The following is a 22,313-nucleotide window of genomic DNA, read 5'->3' as shown; positions in this document are numbered from 1 at the left end:
AGACTGGATTGTTGTATATGTATTTACAAAAAAAAATAGATTCCATTGTGATGTAGTCTAGTTGTCCCTCTCTCTCCCTCTGTTTGTTTTCCAGTACACCGTGTGGAACTTTCTGCCAAAGAATCTGTTTGAGCAGTTCAGAAGAATAGCTAACTTCTACTTCCTTATCATCTTCCTGGTGCAGGTGAGGGCAGATGGGCTGCATATTTGTGGCTTGTGTGTGGGCTTAAAATGTTGTCTGTGCCTATTTAAGGCAGGTGCAAAACTGTGTGTGTGTGTTTCCCTGCCGTGTGTGTGTGTCTTTCCTACCCATCAGTGGAAACAGTGCGTGGGCTCAGGAAGGGAGGGCTGGCTTACATGCTGGGTGACATGTTTATCCCTCAGCTCAACGCTCGGCCCAGCGTCTTGTCTCCTCTATCAGCTCCCCCCATCTGGCCTGGCAATGATGGAGCAGGGAGCTGGAGAGGGACGCCTTGTCTGCCCGCTCTCTCTCTCTCGCTCTCTCTCTCTTTCTCGCTCTCTCTCTCTTGCTCGCTCTCTCGCTCTTGCTCGCTCTCTCTCTTCTTGCTCGCTCTCTCTCCTTCGATGGAGATGGAAACAGGGGGCTCTCCAGCCGTAACCTAAACTCCGGGCCCACACACACAGGCTCTGCTGTGTAAACAGGAGTGGTGTACTCAGGGGGGTGGGGGGGATGGAGATTGAGATGGCATTCAGAGAGGATGAGCTCACAGCGGGGCTGCAGTTGACAGAGCGGTCCCCTCTGAGGCGACACCGGAGCGGCCCCGTGGCCGTCTGGCCCTGGCAGGTCCGTCACGTCCAGACCCTCTCCTCCTCTCCTCGTCTTGTCCTCCTCCTCTCCTCCTCCTCTCCTCGTCTTGTCCTCCTCCTCTCGTCCTCCTCCTCTCGTCCTCCTCTCCTCGTCTTGTCCTCCTCCTCTCGTCCTCCTCCTCTCGTCCTCCTCTCCTCGTCTCGTCCTCCTTTCCTCCTACTCTCGTCCTCCTCTCCTCCTCTCGTCCTCCTCGTCCTCCTCCTCCTCCTCTCGTCCTCCTCTTGTCCTCCTCCTCTCTTCCTCCTCTCCTCGTCTTGTCCTCCTCCTCTCGTCCTCCTCCTCTCGTCCTCCTCTCCTCTTCTCGTCCTCCTCTCCTCTTCTCGTCCTCCTCTCCTCCTCCTCCTCTCGTCCTCCTCTCGTCCTCCTCCTCTCCTCTCTCCACCTGGCCACGATCCCTTGTTGGTTTGTTTGTCCGCAGCCTCTTTTTGTTTACTGTTGACTCTCCACCTGTTTGTTGTCGTAAGCTTCGTGCAGTTCTCCTGTGTGGGACTGCGGAGCGACGCTATTAGCATACAATGACAGAGCAGGCAAAACGTTCAGGTGTGTGTGTGTGTGTATTCAACAGTGAGTGCGATTGCAAATGCGCCTGATTTGTGAATTTGAGTGTGTGTGTGTGTCTCCCCATGTTTACCCCAGCCAGGCATGTGGCTGGCGTCGTTCCACTAATCCATCCTCTCTAGAGGGGCTCCTCATCCCAGCCCTCCACTTCTCCCCCACACAGTCACTATTATATCACACGGAGAGCTGGGGAACACACCCACACACACACACACACCCCAACCACACACACTGCACACCCCACACAAACACACATATCACACGGCCAGAAATAAACCCTTTTCAGATTCCCCAGAGGCTTCAAGCAAAGGCACCATCAGAACCCAAACTCCTGCAACCCCCTGCCCCCTCCCCCTCATCCTCTCTCTCTCTCTCTCTCTCTCTCTCTCTCTCTCTCTCTCTCTCTCTCTCTCTCTCTCTCTCTCTCTCTCTCTCTCTCTCTCTCTCTCTCTCTCTCTCTCTCTCTCCCCTCTTCTCTCTCTCCCCTCTTCTCTCTCTCCCTCTCTGCAGCTCTGCACTGCTGACGTCAGCAAGCAGGAAGCCCTCTGTTCTTCTGGGATCCACAAATAGACACTGGGCTGATAAAAAAGCACCAGGCGCCTATAAATAGCCCTGCGTGCCTTTGCCTGGTTCTGATCGAATGGGAGCGGATCAGAGGCTAGATGGAGAGGAGGTAGAGAGAGAGTGGGAGGGAGGGAGGGAGGTAGAGAGAGAGAGGGAGGGAGGGAGGGAAGGGGGGGGTGGAAGTGAGAGAAAGAGTGACTATAATGATGATCATGATCACCGGGGGGAGGGGGATGAGGATGAGAGAGGTTGAGGGGGAGAGAGGGAGGTGCAGAGAGGAGAGGGCTGAGGATGAGAGGAATGTTGATGGAAGGCGAGTGAAAAAGAGAAATGGGTTGAGGTTGGAGAGAGAGAGGGGGGTAGGGAGAGAGTGAGAGAGAGGAGGGCTGGGGATGAGAGGAATGTTGAGGGAGGGAGAGTGAGAGAAACAGATGGGATGATAAGGTTAGACAGAGAGACGGGCTGACATGGAGAAGCAGAAAGAGAGAGAGGGAGGAGAGAGAGGGAGAGTGAGGGAGAGATGGAGGATGGGAGGGCCCCCCTGCGCTGCCCTGCGCTGTCATGAGGGACCCTGTCACCGTCTGGGGCTCAGCCTGACACACTTCCCTGCTCTGATGTGGGCTAGGGCCGGGGCACGCATCTGCCCTGGAGCGGGGGGGGGGGGGGTCTGATCTAAACATGGGAAAGGGCTTGCTTGTGGTTTCGGGAGCTTGTAGCACTGTGATTAATGGATGAGTCTGGAGTGAGATGGTGAGTAGTTTGGGATGTAGCTGAGCAGACCTGGCCCCATCAAGCTAATGTGTGTGTGTGTGTGTGTGTGTACACGTGTGTGTTCATGTACATAGATGTGTGTGCTTGATTTAGAAGCAGGCGATGGCTGAGTGTCCACTGTCTAATGGGGGTGGTAGTGGTCAGTGTGTATGGTCCAAGTCTCTGGCACAGAGACATACTGTCCTCAGCCACTCTCTTAATATCTTTCATCTCTCTGGCCCGGCCCAGCCCCGCTACCTTCCATATGGGATTGGATCCATTTATTAAATAGAAAAATGATGTGCTCTCCTCCACCGTCCGCCCAGCATCCATCACTTCCCAACCCAGTCCGCTCAGCACCGCTACCCTGCTGCTGTGTGGACCAGCTCCCCTGCTGGGCAGGCTAGGCTGGGCTGAGCTGGGCTAGGCTGGGCTGGGCTGAGCTGAGCTGGGCTAGGCTGGGCAGGATGGGCTGGGCTGGGCTGGGCTAGGCTAGGCTGGGCTAGGCTAGGCTGGGCTGGGCTGGGCTGGGCTGGGCTGGGCTGGGCTGAGCTGGGCTGGGCTAGGCTGGGCTAGGTCGAGTGCAGTGTTTCTGCTATGTAGATTTTTCTGTGGCGGCCCGCCACGGCAACATTTCTGCCGCCACGGTATCAGAAATAGGGCTGTACAAGATTATAGTCCGTGATTGTTAGAGTGCAGGTCGGAGAATAGCACGGACACGCTTAACAGCAGATTGCATGTGTGCGTCCTTGAGAACTGTAAGTCATATAATTTATGTTGTCAGTTCATTTAAGCCTGTTATTGTATACCTTAATCGATAGGCTAGGTTACTGACCATTTACAATAAGTTGTTACATCAATTATTAATTGGCAGCATTTATGCCATTTAGAACATACTTTATGAGTGTACAGTGTCTAAGTAGCCTCACTTTATTTCTTTAGGGGAAATAGGACGAGAATATGTGTAATATATATTTACACATATTTTACAATTACATTAACCTGCTCCGAAATATAGGGTAAGGGTTGGCACTTTGTTTCGGCCGGGGGGGGGGGGGGGGGGGGTGGAATCCTAGAGGAAACACTGGAGTGGGGATATGGAGATGCACTAGTCAGTAGCTTTCTGGTTGTGGCTGGAGCCTGCTGAGGGAACAGGGCTGAGTGCACAGACTAGTACACAGACTGGAACACAGGCAGAGTCTGTCCACCTGGGCTCTGGCCCCAGACTCTCTGCTCCCCTCACCTCCAGCTCTGCTGCTCATAAGGGTTGGTAAGGTATCCTAATCCTAGAGAAACACTCTTCTGTCTCTGTCTGTCTCTTCCTCAGTTACTTTCCCTCCCTCCCTCCCTCCCTAACTCCCTCCCTCCCTCACTACCTCACTCACTACCTCACTCTCTCCCCCCCTCGCTCTCTCTCCGTCTCCCTTATTTTGCATTCCTCCTGAAGGTCGGATGTGCACCAGGCCGTCTCCGACTTCTAATTGATTTATCTCCAAGTTAATTGTAATCACACCAAAGCTCAGATGCTTCGTGGTGCGTTCCCTGAAAAAGTGTGCGCGCTCGTATGTGTGTGCGTGTGTGTATACGTGCGACAGAGAGAGAGAGAGAGCGAGAGAGAGAGCGCGAGCGAGAGGGCTGGTTTGTGCATGCAGGGTCTGTGTGCTTGTCTCATTCCCCAGTCAGAGCACAGGTGAGGAAAGCACCAGGGAGGGTTGGCTCCTGCTCCTCTGATGTCTATCTGACAGCTTGTCCTGCTCCCGGCCAGAATGCCAACCAGCCGGCCTGCGTGCCCGCCGAGACGTGCCCGCGCACAGCGGGAGGGCGTGTCATGACTTGCTGTCATTGTTTGCTCTCAGCGGGAACTTGGTGGTGGAGTCCTCTGCATGCCACAGGATCAGGAGTAGTGCCTTGTGAGGGCTTTAGAGGTTACACTGGCATGCACACACACACACACACATGATGGGTTGGGTGTTTGTGCAAGACTTTTGGCTCTGAGTGTGCTGGTCAAGTGGTGTTCCTGAGCTGGGTGAAGGATTATCTTGCCCTTGTGTTCTCTCTCTCTCTCTCTCCTCTCTCTCTCTCTCTCTCTCTCTCTCTCTCTCTCTCTCTCTCTCTCTCTCCTCTCCTCTCTCTCTCTCTCTCTCTCTCTCTCTCTCTCTCTCGTCTCTCTCTCTTTCTCTTTCTCTTCTCTTTCTCTTCTCTTTCTTTCTTTCTCTCTCTGGGGAGCTGTACCAGAGGCCCACCACCCTGAATCCCCCGCCAGCAGATTAAGCAGACAGCCTGCTGGGCTCATGTTCAGGTAGCCTGTGGTCCCTTCCTGGTCAAGGCTGCAAACATCCCCCCCCTGTTCATGGCATCAACATGGAGTTTGGGGAAGATGCCTTACACGCATACGCGTTCTGGTTATGGCAAACAGCTCCGCCTTCTGAGCTGTTGTTCCCACGCTATCCCTCCTCCCTCCCTCCCCCCCTCCCTTTCTGGATGACTGTGTTGTAACTTGCCAAATGTTGTTAGACTCGGTTTCCCATGTCAAGTTATTCTGGTCTTCGAAATGGCGTCAACAAACGCCCTTTCTTTACTGTGCCCTAAAGCATTGAGGTGTCGCCCGCATGGTAAGGTTGTAAATTGAAAAATGTGTTGAAGGTGACACGGAGACCCAGTTCACCTTCCTCTGCTCCCCCCCCCCCAGGTGATAGTGGACACCCCCACCAGCCCAGTCACCAGTGGCCTACCCTTGTTTTTCGTGATCACAGTAACCGCCATCAAACAGGTGAGGTTCTGCTTCACCTTGCACACTGACCGATTCGCTCACTTCCTTTCTTTGTATCCTCGCTTCTTCAAACATTAACTACAAGTCCCTGTGGTAAAACAGCAAATAAATAAATAACTGAAAGCTTTCGTGTGAAATATTACCAATGCATTATGGATGTTTCCTCCTTTGCCAAGGTTCAGTTCTAAAGTGCCGTGGTTGGATCAGCGAGGGAGGGAGGGCAACAGAGTTGTCGGGGAAAGGGACCAAATGGTGTGTGGGTGTGGAAGCAGGGGGATGAGAGGTGTCTCCCTGCTCCTCCCCTCTCCTCAGCAGCCTCTGGCCCAGCCTCTGATGCATTGTTTTAGGATTGGCTTTTCAGCGGTGGCCTGCTGCTCGGGCTTTGAATTAGCACAATGGAGGGGTGGACTTCCTTCCAGATTTATATGAGACACAGGGAGAGCAGGCCGGGCCGGTGCTGCTGCCACTGCTGCCCTCAGCCACACTTTGAAGTGGGACACTGGGGAGGGAGGGAGGGAGAAAGAGAGAGAGAGAGGGAGGGAGGGAAGGATTTGTGCTGCACCTCCCCTCTTTGCTCCACCCCTTATTCCAGCCCTGAAACGGCGCTCATCTCTCTCTCTATCCATCCACCCACCCTCCTTCTCCTCCCCTCCTCGCCCCAACTTCCTCTGTCCTTCCTGTTCACTCTTTGGCTCTCAAATTCCTGTTGGCTCCGGCTTTGGGTTTGCTGTCCGCTGTCGTTGACCCTCCCCCCTCTCTCTCTCCCCCCCCCCCCCCCCCCCTCTCTCAGGGCTACGAGGACTGGCTGCGGCACAAGGCAGACAACGAGGTGAACAAGTACCTGGTGACTGTGCTGGAGGATGGCCTCAGAACCCGCAAGGAGAGCGAGAAGATTAAGGTGCACCTCAGCCCCCTCCCCCAGCCGTCTGCCATGACACACACTGACGCTGGGAACGTGTGTGTGTAGCGCGTGTCTGTGTAGCGTGTGTGTGTGTAGCATGTGTGTAGCGTGTGTGTGTGTAGCATGTGTGTAGCGTGTGTGTGTGTGTCTGTGTAGCGTGTGTGTTTTGCGTGTGCTTGTGTGAGAGATGTGGGTGCAGAGGATTGTAACCCTGCCTTAGTAGATGATCCCAAATGAATTGTGTTTTGTGTGTGTGTGCGTGTTTACCTTCCTGGCGCCCCTTCCTTCCTGTGTGATCCAGTTCAGACGAGCGTTAATCCCATGTCCTTGTCCTCGCCCCCCCAGGTGGGAGACGTGGTGGAGGTGGAGGAGGACGAGACCTTCCCCTGTGACCTCATCCTGCTCCAGTCCAGCAGGGATGACGACACGTGCTTCGTCACCACCGCCAGCCTGGACGGGGAGTCCAACCACAAGGTGGGGGCAGAGCAGAGGCTGCTGAAGGCATCCTGCTGGAGGCATCCAGGGACGCCCCCACTGGGGCATCCTCATCCCCTCCATCCCTCCCTCCCTCCCTAACAAGCACTTCCTCTAGTCCTGCGCCGCAACAGCTCGTGTGTCTGCTGTGTGAATGGTGTGCGTGTTGCTGTGTGGATGTTTCCATTCTGTGGGCGTTTTTAGTGTGCATGCTAACGTCGTTTTTTTCCATGTGTGTGCCCGTTTCTAAGAGTGTGTGTGTGTGTGATTTCCGTGAACCGCCACATGACGACCTGACCCACATCAGTCAGCACTTCCTTTTATATCTGTCTCCCCTCTCAGACACACTACACGGTACCCGAAACGGAGAAGGAGCTGGACCTGCTCAGCGCCACCATCGAGTGCGAGCAGCCCCAGCCTGACCTCTACAAGTAGGCCCCTCTCCTCGCCTGCGCCCACGAACCAGCCTCACAGAGCATGTGCAGGCGGGGATGTGTCCAGTGTTAGCATGAACAAACGGACAAACTTGAAATGTCGAGTCAGCCTCTGTTGCTGACGGTGTGATTATACAGCGTGAAGCTGTCGGCAGGTGCGTTAACACGGCCGCCCTAGCGCGTCGATGACATACCGTGACTGGTGTTTGTAAAGCCAGATTGGGTGGTGAGACTCTCCAGGAAATGAAGGGAAAGTTCGTTCAGGGGCGGGGGGACCAGAGTAGTCGGGGGAGGCCTGACGTTCCTCCTGCAGCCTCACTCTGCAGTGCTAGCCTCGGGCGCCCCCTACGGCCACTGAGCTGTCATTACACCTGGCCCACGTGTCACCGTGGAGCTGGAGACGTGCTAAGGAAGACAGGAGCCAGATGCTGTCTTTTCAGAGTCAATAAAGCAGGGTGGTTTGCCAGCTTGGCGTGCCGCTGGCTAACCACCAGTGATTATCCCCGCTCGTAATTGGTGCGGTCCACTCCGTAAGGTCCTGGTGATGAGCAGATGGTGATGCGATTGCTTTCCGTTTGACACCCGTTCACTACTGAAAACTGATACGGCCATTACTGCTGTGTCACTGTGTCTTGACACGCAGACTGTTCAACTGGAAGACAGAATAGGAAACACAGCCCAACACGTCAAGGTTGTCTTGGTATATACAGAGCATGCAACTGCTATTGGGTGGGTTCATGTGCTCCTATAACTCATAACTGTGTGTGTTTGTATAGGTTTGTTGGGCGTATGCACATCTACAGGAACGACCAGGAACCTGCTGTTAGGTAAACATCCCCATGATTATGTCCTTGTATTGTGTTCTCACTTACACACAGCCACACACACACACACTCACACAAACACACCTTAACTCTTCCAAATAAAGAAAGAAAAGCAGTCGGTGGTTTAAGTACTCAGGTATTTTCCCTGAGCATTAGCATCAAATCATTATTTCATTGATCCATAACTCTGGAGCTGTGTTAAAGTAAAGGCACGCTGGCACAGTCTCAGGCAGCCCTTTGAAACCGCGCTCCAGGAGCGTTTGTCACTGACCGCTCTGTAGTGGTCTTAGAAAACGATGCGCCCGTGTCCTTCTCAAGAACATTGGGGGCAGAGTCAGATCCCTGGCTCCAGCCATCTATCGCTAGTGGCCCTTTCAGACCCTCTGCCAAGCCCGGGCCTGTGCCAGCTTTCCAGCAGGGGCAGAGCGGGGCACAGAGATGGTGTAGGAAGCTAATGTGGTTTATATATGTTTGTGTGTGTGTGTGTGTGTGTGTGTGTGTGTATTGCAGGTCTCTAGGCCCAGAAAACCTCCTTTTGAAAGGCGCTACCCTGAAGAACACTTTGAAGATCTATGGTGAGTGGGACTGAACTAATTAGTCTCTCTTGGACCTGTAGTGTGTTGAGGCTTTACTGTGGGGGTCAACATGAGAGAGGTTGTCTTGCTAACCCCCGCCCGCCTGCCCCCCTCCCCCTGCTGCAGGCGTGGCAGTGTACACAGGCATGGAGACCAAGATGGCGCTCAACTACCAGGGCAAGTCCCAGAAGCGCTCTGCAGTGGAGAAGTAAGCAGGGGGGGCGGGGGGAAGGGTCAAAGAGAGTTTCAAACTCACATTTGCAAGATATCATTTACAAAACCTCAATAGGATAAAGCAAAAGATCTGTGGCAAAGGCAAATCGGATCTGTGGTACGATGAGCCTTTTGAGCAGTTAGCCGTGCTAGTTGGACCTACTAGTAGAGGCTAGGGCTCACACGGTCCTACCCACACGGTCCTACCCCCACGTCCACCCTCCAGGTCTATCAACGCCTTCCTGCTGGTGTACCTGACCATCCTGGTGAGCAAGGCCCTGGTGTGCACCACACTGAAGTACGTGTGGCAGAGCAAGCCAGGCCAGGACGAGCCCTGGTACAACCACAAGACCCAGAGGGAGAAGGACACCAACCTGGTGAGGGCGCTGGGCCACCAGCACAGACGCTGACGTCACACCCTGTGGGATTATAGCTCTGTGACCGGGGATGACATCACTGGTGACAACACACACACGAGTCCAGTCTGGCTCCTGTGTATGTGCTTTTTTTGAAGATATCTTTGTGTCGCTCCTCCCTTTCAGTACCTTAAGATGTTCACGGACTTCCTGTCCTTCATGGTGCTGTTCAACTTCATCATTCCCGTGTCCATGTACGTTACCGTGGAGATGCAGAAGTTCCTAGGCTCTTTCTTCATCTCCTGGGACAAAGACTTCTACGACCCCGAGATCCAGGAGGGGGCGCTGGTCAACACCTCCGACCTCAACGAGGAGCTGGGACAGGTGAGGGGGGCGGGGGCGGGGGGAGGAAGGGAGGGTCGTCTGAGCCAAGATAAGGGTCCTTTTTCTGCAAAATCACTGATCTGACTTGACTGTATGGGTATCAGGAGTGGTGGAGCCCCTTGCTCACACCTGTCCAACAGTTTCAGATCAGGTGGTACCTCACACTTCCACATGTGTGTTTGGCATGCGCTTGGCATACGTTTGGCGGCGTCCTGCTTATTTCTCAGTAGTTGAAGTCCCTCAATCCAAATGAGAAATCAGTCATCTGGCCCAGGTTCTAAAGTCTGAAGTGGTCTTAATTGGACTTCATTGGCTGTGTCTCCTTGACTCCTGTTTTTCCTGCACCTACAATTCAAACAGAGCGACGGTCCATCTGACACACTTGGGCTGCCAGATGATTACTTAAATTAAAGTTGATGCTTCGTTAAACTGGAGTGTAATTCTGTCAGGGATTAATTGCCCATTCTTATTGTTTGCGCCTGTTAATTGGCAGAGGTCTTTTTTTATGGCGTTTTTCTGCGAAGTCTGACGCCGTTTCTCCCGCCACCCTTCAGGTGGAGTACGTGTTCACAGACAAAACGGGTACGCTGACCCAGAACAACATGGAGTTCATCGAGTGCTGCATCGACGGCTTCCAGTACAAGTACCGCGACGCCGACACCGAGCTGGACGGCTTCTGTGTCACAGATGGACCTGTGAACAAGCTGCAGCAGAAGGCTGGCAGGGTGGGTCCGTCTGTCTCTCTCTCTCTCTCTCTCTCTCTCTCTCTCTCTCTCTCTCTCTCTCTCTCTCTCTCTCTCTCTCTCTCTCTCTCTCTCTCTAGCGCTCTCTCTCCCTCTCTAGCGCTCTCTCTCTCTCCCCCCCCCTTCTCTCTCTCTCTCTAGCTCTCTCTAGCTCTCTCCATCCAACATATGGCCCACACATGCCTGGGCGTCTCCAGGGACCCCCGGGGCCATGAGCAGAGCACACGCGTGTTCACCCCCATCATGTTAACACTGTGCCCTCTCACCTGACAGCTCTCAGCATGAGCCCCTCAGGCCGCCCTCCCAGCACCAGCGACCGCATGGCGCTCCCGCTAGGCTGAGCCCCACCCGTCTGCCCTCTCTGCCCCACAGCAAAAAGGGCTTTTACAAGCCGGACGAAAGTCCCTCTCAGCTTGGGATGGAACGGCTAAGGTGGCGTCATTAACCCTTGGCGTACCGTGTGGCGTCTTTTCAGGAGAAGGAGGAGCTTTTCCTGCGGGCGCTGTGCCTGTGTCACACGGTGCAGGTGAAGGAGCCAAGCGCCCCGAGAGGGGCCCAGAGCCAGCTAGACCGGGTGATGGGCCATGTGGACGGCCTGGGGCTGGGCTTGGTGTCGGGGCTGGATGGAGATGGGGGCCAATCAGAGGAGGAGGAGCCCAGAGGTTTCATCGCTTCCTCACCAGACGAGGTGGCGCTGGTCAAGGGAGCCATGAAGTAAGAGACCTAAGACATGAATGAATCCACCCATCCAATAGATGTGAAAGGACATCTGTGCTGAGGGTGCGGTGTGTTTCTGTCTCCCTCTGCAGGTACGGCTTCACCTTCCTGGGTCTGGAGAGCAAGAACATGAAGATACTCAACAGGAACAACGACGTGGAAGTGTGAGTCGGCAGTTTTCTCACGCATTTGTTGGCAATGTTCCCCCCCCCCCCCGAGGGTGTTGTTTATTTGTGCTGACGTGGTCGTCTGGTTTCCCTCTGAAGGTACGAGCTGCTTCACGTCTTGAACTTTGACCCCGTCAGAAGGCGGATGAGTGTGATCGTTCGGTCGAAATCAGGTGCGCCTGGAATCACTCTTGTTCCACTGCCTTGACCCTTGTTTACTGGTGACGCCCCCCCCCAGCCCTGACCTGTGCGTGTGTGTGCTTAGGTGACACGTTGCTCTTCTGTAAGGGCGCCGACTCCTCCATCTTCCCCCGGGTGAAGCAGGAGGAGGTGGAGAGGATCCGCATGCACGTGGAGCGCAACGCCACGGTGAGCCCCACTCACGCACACTCAGTCTTCAGTCAGAGTCAATCCTATTGTTGTCTTATGTCGGGGTGCCTCTGTGTGTGTGTGTGTGTGTGTGTGTGTGTGCGCTCTCAGGAGGGCTACAGGACCCTGTGCGTGGCCTACAAGAAGCTGGGGGTGGAGGAGTACGCCCAGGCAGACGCAGGGCTCAGGGAAGCCAGGCTGGCCCTGCAGGACCGAGAGGAGAAGCTCATGGCCATCTACAACCAGGTGGAGACAGGCATGAGCCTCATAGGAGCCACCGCCGTGGAGGACAGGTGTGTGTGTGTGTGTGTGTGTGTGTGAGCCTCTCACCTCCCACTCAGACTCTTTTCTGCCCCTCCACCCCCCATGACGCTGATTTGCTGTTCGCCACCTGCCTCTCCCTAACACCGCCCTCCTCCCTCCCCACCCCCCAGGCTGCAGGAGGAGGCAGCAGAGACCATGGAGGCGCTGCAGGGGGCGGGCATGAAGGTGTGGGTGCTGACGGGGGACAAGATGGAGACGGCCAAGTCCACGTGCTACGCCTGCCGCCTGTTCCAGCGGGGCACGGAGCTGCTGGAGCTGACGGTGCGCACCCTGGAGGACGGGGGGAGGAAGCGCGGCGAGCGCCTCCACGAGCTGCTGATGGACTACCACAAGAGGGCGGTGAAGGACGCCCCTCCGGTCAAGGCCGGGGTCACCAGGTCAGCACTGGGCGACGGACATACATGGATTATAACTGAGCTTGAGTTTGGGCAGTTGTATTTTTTTAGGTGTTCAATTCATGTCTGGGGACCAGTGCTAGGTTTGTGTGTTTTCTCAGGGTGTGTTTAGGCGTGCTATGAACTGTAAGCTTGCGTGTGTGTGACCCCAGGAGCTGGTCATCGGCCTCTCAGGACTACGGCTTCATCATCGACGGGGCCACCCTCTCCCTGGTGTTCAACGCCTCTCCAGACTCCGTCTCCAGCAGCTACAAGAGCCTGTTCCTGCAGATCTGCCAGAACTGCACCGCCGTGCTCTGCTGCCGCATGGCGCCCCTGCAGAAGGCCCAGGTAGGCCCGCCCCCAGGGAAAGGTCCTTCGCGTGCTGTCTCCTGTCAGATCGACAAGAGTTGCTCATTCCACTCCTCCTCCCTCTCTCCTCTCCAGATAGTGAAGCTGGTGAAGAACTCCAAAGGCAACCCCATCACCCTGTCCATAGGGGACGGGGCCAACGACGTCAGCATGATCCTGGAAGCACACGTCGGCATCGGTAGGACATGCGGCGCTATCTGCTAGCCGCTAATGAGGCTCCAGGCACACATGCAGCATGTTGTCGCTGAGTCATGTGTCCCCCCGTCCCCCCAGGTATAAAGGGTAAAGAGGGCCGCCAGGCCGTCAGGAACAGCGACTACGCCATCCCCAAACTCAAGCACCTGAAGAAGCTCCTGCTGGCTCACGGGCACCTGTACTACGTCCGCATCGCCCACCTGGTGCAATACTTCTTCTACAAGGTAGGCGCCAGTCTCCATATCTGTTGTGTTGTCTTTTTAAAGCCACAATCGTGTTGGTTTGAATGGGGAAGGCTAGTCCTCCTTAAGTCAGATGTTCAGGGTTCTTGTTCTATGAAGCTCTATGCCCGAGTTCATGTGATCTGAGACACCAAAGCCTTTAAAGAGGATACTAACCACCACCCTCTCTCTTCCCCCATCTCTCTCTCTCTGTCGTCCCTCTTTCTTTCTGTGTCCCATCTCTCCTTCTCCTCTTTTGCCGTGTAGAACCTCTGCTTCATCTTACCTCAGTTCTTGTACCAGTTCTTCTGTGGATATTCCCAGCAGGTGAGTCCCCCTGCCCTTTCTCCGGTTCAAAGATGCTCTGAACATGAAGGGTCCAGAGTATCGTGCTGAACCGTGGAGACCTCCTCCACCAGCTCCTCCCTTCTGACCGCCCCCCCTCCCCCTCCAACCCCCCCCACCCACCCTATCCTGGAGTGGCTGACATGTTATATACACATGAGCTTCCACAGAGGAAACCTCCTAAACATGAAGAGCACAGATACATGCATGAGGAGCACAGACTCACACAGTGCAGCATCTCCACCTTCTCCATACAGGGTCTGTCTCCTGATGGTTTATTCAGTGGTTTGCCATCTCCCACAGGGCTTCGACTCATTGCACATGAGCACAATATGAGGATGCACTCTGGTCTAAAAGTAGCCTAAAGTCTAAAAGTAGCCTCTCATTTTCAGTCCCCGCTTGAATACAGGCTTGTCTGTGCGTGTGTATATAATATATATATAATATACACACACAGTTTATTTATGTGTGTGTGTGTCCTTGATGCAAATCAAGGATATGTCTGTCTGTGCATGGAGCCAGAGAGAAACAGTAGCACACACTGACACAGAGTTGTACTGCTGTGCCTCAAGTGAGTGAGTGAGTGAGTTTATGGGCGCATGTGTTTGTAAGAACATCATCCTCTCCATTATATTAATCCCTTGGTGCCACTCCTTACCTGCCTCCCCCCCCTCTCCTTCCTCCTCCCCCCCCCACCCTCCTTCCTCCTTCCCCCCCTCTCCTCCACCCCCCTCTCCTTCCTCCTCCACCCCCCTCTCCTTCCTCCTCCACCCCCCTCTCCTTCCTCCTCCTCCCCCCAGCCCCTGTACGACGCAGCCTATCTGACGATGTACAACATCTGCTTCACCTCTATGCCCATCCTGGCCTACAGCCTGTTGGAGCAGCACATCTGCATGGAGGTCCTGCTGGACAATGCCACCCTCTACAGGTAGGACCAGGGAACTACGCTTCCTGTGCCCTGAAATCCACTGTGTTTGTGCTTGCTTGACTCGTCTCTCCCCTCCTGTCCTCGCCTTCCTCCAAAGGGAGATAGCGAAGAATGCCAACTTGCGTTGGTGCCCCTTCCTGTACTGGACCTTGCTGGGGGTCTTTCAGGGCCTTCTGTTCTTCTTCGGGGTCCGCTATCTGTTCAGTAACCCTGCCCTCCAGGATAACGGCCAGGTAAGTCCTCCTGATATCCAGAGGAACCCCTCCACCACCACGGGTTCACCCAGGCATACTGCAGGCGTCAGCAAATGCGGTGCTATAAATAGCCCCTCTTTTGTCTCGTTAACCTCCAGGTGTTTGGGAATTGGTCGTACGGGACGATAGTGTTCACCGTCCTCGTGTTCACCGTCACACTCAAGGTGCAGCTCTTGGTTTTCATTTCACATTTGTATTTATATTTGTTATTATTAAATTAGAAGAAAAAAAAAAGATATATATATATACATTCTTCATCCCTTGTCCTGTGTTCCCCCAGCTGGCTCTGGACACCAGACACTGGACATGGATCAACCACTTTGTCATCTGGGGCTCCCTAGCCTTCTATGTGTTCTTCAGCTTCTTTTGGGGAGGCATCATATGGTGAGGAACAGAGCCTCCTCTCTGGCCACACACCTCTCCCTGCTCTGCCTTGGGATTCTAATGTGGACGGTTGACTTCTTTTAGTTCATGACTGATTTAGGTGTCCAGCTCAATGACACTTGACCGAGAGCAGAATTCCTGGTGGTTAGTTTCCCCCCTGTCTGTCCTCTCCTCTGCCCCAGGCCCTTCCTGCAGCAGCAGCGCCTGTACTTTGTGTTTGCCAACATGCTGAGCTCGGTGTCTGCTTGGCTGGTCATCATCCTGCTCATCCTGCTCAGCCTGCTGCCCGACATCCTGCTGGTGGTGCTGCGCAAGCCCCGCGGACCCCACTCACGACAGGTACACACACACACGCATGTGCCAATGCACACACTGTCACACATACACCTTAGCATTGTCACGCACATTACTCTGTCACACCCAGACATCATCCAATATTTCATGTTTGTTTCTTACGTACTTTTTTTTGTTTTGTTTTTGTAAGTTGACGTTTTCCAGTTATGATGTTCACTTGCAGGATCACTTTTTGTGGGTCATGTCGTTATTGAGACACACGGATTCCAGCATTTCCATTTAAAATGTTTATCCTAGTTTCCACTGGATGGAGTTGGCTCTTGTCCATGACTGGTGATGTTTCTGTCCTGCAGATGGTTTGGTTTTGGTAACAGAGCCCACTCATCTAACAAAGATCACCAGAGCCAGCTGTTGTTTTTTGCTGATCTGGAGAAAATTTGAAGAATTATTCAATTTTGTCCGATACCAAACACGCTGCCTGCATAGAGGTGTTCAGTCATTTGGTTGTTCATCTCATCACTAGAATTCTCAGGGAAGATAGTCCCAGTCCTTTTGTGGAACTATGAGTTTTGTCCTGAAAACGTGACTGGTTGGTTACTGTAGCACCAGGGAGCTGTCCATCCAAAAGAACCTCAATGAAAGACCCTCCCTGCTTGTCTTTACTCGCTAACCTGCAGTCTTTCTGCTTACCTCCTCTGTTCTGAATCTTATCACTACTGTTACCCCTACTGCTCTCACTCTACCCTCTGTCTCACCCTGCGTTTGTATCTCTCTGGTCTCTCTCTCTTTCCCCTGCTGCTTGGCCCCTCAGATGAAGCATCGCCTTCCTTCCTCGGGGACGTCGACTATCTTCATGCTGTCGCAGACCGCCAGCACTCACAGCTTCTCCTGGAGTGACTGAGGTCTCTCCGCCTTGCTCTTTTTACCTCTCCTGGCCCTGGGTTGCCATGTTTTTCTCCTAAGTGTCTTGCTTAACCCCCCTACCTTGTGTCCCCTTCCCCTTCCGTTCCCCTCCACACCCCCCTTGTTGTGACTATGTGGTGCCTCCCTGGGTATTGCGAAGGTCAGGCTTGTTTCCTGTTGCCATGGGTGTTCCATACAGTACTTACAAGGGTCATAGTGAGTTTAGAATCGGTTCTTTCCCCTGTCAAAACGTGTTTGGTCGTTCACCCCAGATAGCTAGCTCCAGTCAGCTTGTATGGTAGCTATCCCCAGAAGCTAGTCAGCTAGCCACGATCATTGTCCTCCAGCTGCCTGTGCTGTTGTGCCTGCTGTCTCTGCATGATGCCCATTCAGGTGAATGCAGTGCACAAACACGTGAGGGTTTGACCTGCATGTGTGCTCAGACTCCTGCCAGCAGCCCTGCCTCAGGACCCACCGCAGCTGCAACGGCTCCACGGCAGACAATTGTGTGTGTGTGTCAGTGTGGATTTCATCAGTGAAAATTGTGACGAGAAGTATTAGTCACACATTTTTCCACAACCTTTCTTTGTAAGGATCAAACTTACGCAGGTTGTAAACTAATATTTTTTATCAACATTTTCATTTATGAAATTAGCTCTGGTGTGTGTGTGTGTGTGTGTGTATTATCCAAAATGCTTTGTCCACTGTGAGTTTGTGTGTACGCTGGAATGTGAGTGTGTGTATGTGTGTGTGTGTACTAGCATGGAGGTGTCATTAGTGTCTCTTGCCTCACCCTTCCAGAAGAAGCCGGTAGAATCGAGCGCAGGGGACCCCCAGGTTCCCCCATCTTCAGCCAGGCCCCTGCTCATGAGAACCTTTTCAGATGAGTCCAATACTGTGCTATGAACAGGTACCAGACTCACCTTCACCCCGCCCCAGAGACCACATAAGCCAATCAAAGACCTGCTCCCTTTAATCCAGCAGCCTATATTGTCAGGGTCAGCGACCCACTGCTCCACCTAACTTTAACAACAATCTAACAAGACGCCCCAAATCCTGCTCCCTAGCCTCCTCCACAGACGGTGTGTTGCTCTTTAGTCCAGGAACCCGGTTTAGCCCTTCAGCTACCTGCGTAATCCCCGGTTTCCTGTAGGAGGCGCACTTTCCTGCAGTGTACCGAGCTCTAATTGGTTGGCTGAAAAGGGTCTTCGTCATCACAGCCTCTTGGTTTTGCACTTTAATGACCTAAAAAAAAAAAAATTTGTTAGGATATTTTCTTTGTCAAGTAATGCACAGAGTCGTCAGATTCAGAGAAAGTACAATAGTTTAATGCTTGCCAGCAAGGACACAAAGTCTGATCGCGATACAAAGTTTGTCTAGCTTCCCAGTCTTCAGGTAAGACCATTTATATTACACAATCCCAAGCAAGGATTTAACTTTTATCATCTGCCAATCTCGCCATGAACATGATTTTGGTGGAGCACAGACTGAGCGGTAACGGTGTGTGTCCACTACAGCAGCGTGGGCGGCGAGTGGGCGTCGGCTTCCAATCCATTTTCAATGAAACCGTTGACGCTCGTGTAGGGCATTGTGGGAGCGGTTTCATTGAAAATGGATTGGAAGCCGACGCTCCGCTGTAGTGGACACGCACCGTAAGGATTATGCTTGTGTGCTTGAAGGGTCAAGCCAGAGAAAGATGAATGCTCTTCTCAGCCTGCCATTGGATGCCCTCTTAATCGGCCCCTCGCATGAGCTCTGTACTGTTGTTGATGTTTGACAACTTTCAATCGTTTGACAATAGTCCTTCCCAGTTGCGTTGTGGATTCATCTGTCATCAGGTGCAGTGGGTGTGTGTGTGTGGGTGTATTTGGGGTGCTTATCTGGACTGCTCAACTGACTATATGCCATTAATCCTTCTCCCCGTGGCTGGTGGTGCTTGTGGTCATGATTGTGTTCTTCTGTGTCACCTGGGTGCACGTTTGAACCTGCGTCAGCTGTCGGCCTGTTGGGTGTTTTTTTGTTGTTGTAATTTGTCGGTAATGCTCGGTACACGTCAAGCTTAGCTCACCGCATGTTGCGCCCAGCCCTAACCTGATGTCGAATGCTGCTGGCTCTCCACTGGGTCCTAATGCCTGCTGTTCTGTGGGACCGAGGGGCTGTTTGTGTAACACCAGATCCAGGTTTACACCTTTTGGCTCTGCACTGCACCACATGTTTAACCTCATTTTTTATCCCCCCTAGCTGTCAGAGGACTCCGTCATAAAGACCTCCAGGTAAAGCTCACCTGTCTCTCTCAGCGCCGCCCGCCCGCCTCCTCCTCTTCCCCCTCCTTCAGATCACCAGACACCTGGGTGGCAAATTAGAGCTGTAGTTTGCAGGACACCTGGGGCTGATTTCTGATGATCTCTAAGCCGGGAAGATGGGTCTAATCGGTTCTGCCTGTTTGGGTTTGTGGCCAATCCCGCTTTGATTCCGGGTGTGTTCCTTGATGTCTTATTGGCCACCGCTCTGATCATCTCCAAGTGATTGGCACAGGGCCGAGGGGTAATCTCAAGGTCAGAAACGTGGAGGGGCTGAAACAGTGTGTATGTGTGTGTGTCTCCTCCCCAGATCGCTGCTGTCACACCGCTGTCCTACAAGTACTTAAAGGAGGGGGAGTAAACGGGCAGCAAAGAAGACCAAGCCGCATCCTTCCTCTTTCAGGACTTGAAGACAGTGGATCTTTGCTGCCTGCCGTCCTGCCTGATCAGAAGGAATGAGGCCAACAACAACAACAAAAAGCAGAAAAGGATCTAAACAGAAAAGAAGCTCAAAGGAACCTAGAGAGGGGCTCTGAGTACAGCGCTGGTTAGAAGCTGCTGGTTCTGTCCCCCTCCTCTCCTGCTCCCTTCCTAAGTCCCCCCCCCACCCCCTCTCCCTCGCATGCCTGCAGTGCAGAACACTGCACCACTGGCCCACGCAGAACCCCCACTGCTCGTCCTTGTTTTTGGGTCTTCTTTTTGATCCCGTTCTGTCCATTGACTCTTCAGATTACGGGCAGTTTCCCCTGTTCCTTCTTGGGCTTCCCTCCTCCTCCTGGGCCCTGTTGTGTTGTTTGATATACTAGCTTACAGATTGAAATGAATGCATCTACGGCTGCCTTGTGAGGGGCTTCGGGCTGCGTGTGTTCCAGCAGGCAGTCAGTCGCACCTCCACTGTCCCCAAGAATGATTCATCTGCATGAACCAAGGCTCCACCCAAGGCCACATTCCACTGATGTTGCCATCGTCATTATATGTTCATCTTTCTGGAAGGTTTGTTAAAAAAAAAAAAAAAAGAAGAAGAAAAGTTGCGACAACATGCTGATTTTTAAATTGTATTTTGATCAATGATCCAAATTGTCCATCAATGTCCAAATTGAAATGAGTTCCTCGTTACATGTTATGTGATTCCAACCCAGTCCAGCAAAGACGTTGTGTTAGCTAGCACGCTGAGGTTACTGATAGAACGAGTTCAGGATATATTTGCAGTGTGTTCAATACTGAGGTGGGCCAGTGTGGAGACCACTCACCCCCTCATCTCTCCAAAAACGGTATGTTTGTTTGCGTGTGACTATGAGTATCCTATGCCTGTGTGTGACAGAGTTGAATGAAATCCGGGCAATGAGCCAGTGATCCAGACTACCTTTCTACCTTCTCATGTGGTCCGGTAAACCTGACCTGAAATTGTTTAATCTCAGTGATCATTTAAGAGAACTTTATTGGAGTTAGAAAATTAGTATATGTGTATATGTTCTGTCTAGAGTTTAAATAACTTTCCTCAAAGCCAAAAGCCAAGGAATGGGGAGATACAAAATGTTACGTCCAACTTGAAGCATCTGAACTGTAGGTGACGAACGAGGTGTGATTGTGTTTTAAGTTTCTGAGTTTGTCGTTCGTGTGCCTAGCAGCACAGTTGTACTCACAAATGCACACATGCACTAAAAGCCTAAATGAGGTATATTTGTCCCATTACAGGTTAGTTAGCCACATTGCTTGTCCAAGATGGGCTGCAGTGTGAAAGTAAAGGTCCACACTGCAGAACCATCTTGGTTTCTGATCACCATAGTTACCACTGTGAGGCTCCCCCTCCCCCCGGCCTCCTGCAGGCTGGGTGGGGCTTGGGTTAGCCTCCTCTGTCCTGTCCTTAGCGTTATTGCTTAATACATTCCATTTTACATACCACGGTTTGCATCACTTTTAGAAACTATCCAGAACGATTCTTTTTGTTATTTCTTTTTCTTCTTTGCAACGTGTAAAATCTATTTGACATATTTATTGTTACGTGTAATTTTACTCACAAATGTTCTATTTTTTATGACATAAATCTTTTTTATCGCCGAGAATGGATCAGCGTTTGCCAGTTCCTTTAGCCTGTGTTGTGTATCAGACAGATGTGTGCCCATGCCAACTCATTTGACGGTTGTCTCCCAGACACACCCATCCCTGCTCCCCTCCACCTCACCCTCTCGCATAGTGGGCAAACTAACAACGCCCCCAAGCCAAATGTTATAGAGATTTAACGTATTTCTCTAACCCACCATCTACCTTCATTAGGAGAGAAAATACAGTATTTTTCTTCACTCATGAGGTCCAGATTAGTTTGACAGGGGTGAGTAAACATCAGCTTTGGGATGTTTCTTTTCCAAACCCAGAAGGCAGGACAGATACCTGTTTGGGTGTGAGAGGCAGGTGGGTGGCAGCTCATGCCAGGGGGTGTGTCCTAGGTCAGGGAGCAGGAGAGGTGTGTGGGGGGGAGGGGCTTCCTGCATTGTAAAAAAGAAAAATGAACATAAACAAACCTTTAAAACATCAGAGATGCTATTTTCAAAGCTTATATCAAAAAATATTGGATTATCATGTTTTGCCTGACTAAAAATGAAAAAGAATGATTGTATTTTTAATGCAACCTTTTTCCAGCCACCTGTTTTGTAAGAAAATTTGAAACACCCATAAAAAGCGCAAGAGGCTCTATGATTGTGGAGACTGGCTGGATGATGGGGCTCAACGCTGGGGTGCGGGTGCTGCCTGGAAGTGGAGGCTGGCACAAGCAGGCACCTCACCCCACCTCCAGCCCCCTACCCACAGTCTCCAGCCTCAGAACTCTGAAACCTCAGATCTGAATGTACCTCTTTAAGACCAGTATGTTCAAGGCTGATCATTTTCTGGAATAAAACTGAATAATGTTTTGAAGAAAAAAAAACAACAACTGTTTTTGTGTTTTGCTTGGATCTTATATTCTACTGTGTGTTGTGCTGTTGTGGCATCCATGTTAGTGTTACGTCTTCAACTCTCAGGCCGTGTGTGTGTGTGTGTGTGCTGCGTAGGCTTGGCTGTGCTAAGCAGATGCTGTGCAGTAATGAGGTGGATGAGAAGCTTAAGAGGATGAACTGCGTGACTGGGTCCCTATGAGTTCAGACCTCCCACTTCCTGCTGCAGCGCCATTCAAGACGCCACACTGTGGCACCACACACACACGGCAGCCTCTGGGATTGACTGTGTGTGCGAGCAACTCTCTAACTTGCTGTGTGTGTGCATGTGGGTCTTACTGGAAATGTGTATGCAAGTAACTAAGTGACGTGCGGTGTATGTGTGTCCCTGTAAGTGACTTACTGTGTGTCTGATCTTAATTCATAATGTCTGCTGTGTCCTCTTCCTCTCCTGTTTGTGTGTGTGTGTGCTCTGTCCAGAACAGAAGCAGGTTGACTTCTGGGGGTGGAGGAGATGAGTGAGCCTCTCTATCATTATGTACACAATGACACCCGTTCATTTTCTCTGCTCTCTCTCTCTGTGTGTTTGTGTGTGCAGTTTGCATGGGCAGAACAATGTGTTGGCTTCGTGAAGAAGAGAATACAATTCTACAATAGATCCACTGTGTTTGTGTAGAGTCTGCGGAAGAGTTTAACAGCAGTGTCAGATAACCCAGCACTGCTGTAAGCTGTATGTCAGCCAGCTCTGCAGCCTCTGCCCACATCCTGCCCCAGGAATAGAGTGACCACTAAGAACAGACGGAGCCCAAAGGAGGAGGAGTCTGAAGTGAGAGAGGAGGAAAAGTTGGGAGGGAGTTGGCAGTG

At 52.3% G+C, this 22,313-nt stretch overlaps 1 protein-coding gene across 1 annotated transcript in view; it reads left to right on the top strand.

Moving 5' to 3' along the window:
- The window catches only part of atp11c (ATPase phospholipid transporting 11C), a 21,569-nt gene extending 127 nt beyond the window's left edge, over positions 1-21,442 (top strand). The window contains exons 2-30 of the mRNA XM_047024536.1: positions 62-184; positions 5,391-5,471; positions 6,262-6,369; positions 6,718-6,846; positions 7,189-7,277; positions 8,057-8,107; positions 8,615-8,679; positions 8,806-8,887; positions 9,119-9,269; positions 9,435-9,632; positions 10,187-10,357; positions 10,851-11,089; positions 11,185-11,256; positions 11,359-11,432; positions 11,525-11,628; positions 11,740-11,921; positions 12,063-12,329; positions 12,500-12,677; positions 12,774-12,876; positions 12,972-13,117; positions 13,382-13,441; positions 14,260-14,387; positions 14,485-14,620; positions 14,740-14,805; positions 14,922-15,025; positions 15,208-15,364; positions 17,024-17,132; positions 18,464-18,495; positions 18,833-21,442. Coding sequence (XP_046880492.1) covers positions 62-184; positions 5,391-5,471; positions 6,262-6,369; positions 6,718-6,846; positions 7,189-7,277; positions 8,057-8,107; positions 8,615-8,679; positions 8,806-8,887; positions 9,119-9,269; positions 9,435-9,632; positions 10,187-10,357; positions 10,851-11,089; positions 11,185-11,256; positions 11,359-11,432; positions 11,525-11,628; positions 11,740-11,921; positions 12,063-12,329; positions 12,500-12,677; positions 12,774-12,876; positions 12,972-13,117; positions 13,382-13,441; positions 14,260-14,387; positions 14,485-14,620; positions 14,740-14,805; positions 14,922-15,025; positions 15,208-15,364; positions 17,024-17,128 — 3,369 coding nt within the window. The 3' untranslated portion in view covers positions 17,129-17,132; positions 18,464-18,495; positions 18,833-21,442. The remainder of the gene's footprint in view (positions 1-61; positions 185-5,390; positions 5,472-6,261; positions 6,370-6,717; positions 6,847-7,188; positions 7,278-8,056; positions 8,108-8,614; positions 8,680-8,805; positions 8,888-9,118; positions 9,270-9,434; positions 9,633-10,186; positions 10,358-10,850; positions 11,090-11,184; positions 11,257-11,358; positions 11,433-11,524; positions 11,629-11,739; positions 11,922-12,062; positions 12,330-12,499; positions 12,678-12,773; positions 12,877-12,971; positions 13,118-13,381; positions 13,442-14,259; positions 14,388-14,484; positions 14,621-14,739; positions 14,806-14,921; positions 15,026-15,207; positions 15,365-17,023; positions 17,133-18,463; positions 18,496-18,832) is intronic.
- Positions 21,443-22,313: the final 871 nt, after the last annotated feature.

Source organism: Hypomesus transpacificus, chromosome 1 (assembly GCF_021917145.1).
Source record: "Hypomesus transpacificus isolate Combined female chromosome 1, fHypTra1, whole genome shotgun sequence".
NCBI lineage: Eukaryota > Metazoa > Chordata > Actinopteri > Osmeriformes > Osmeridae > Hypomesus > Hypomesus transpacificus.
The sequence above is the reverse complement of the archived record's forward strand: the minus strand, read 5'-3'. Positions and strand labels throughout refer to the sequence as shown.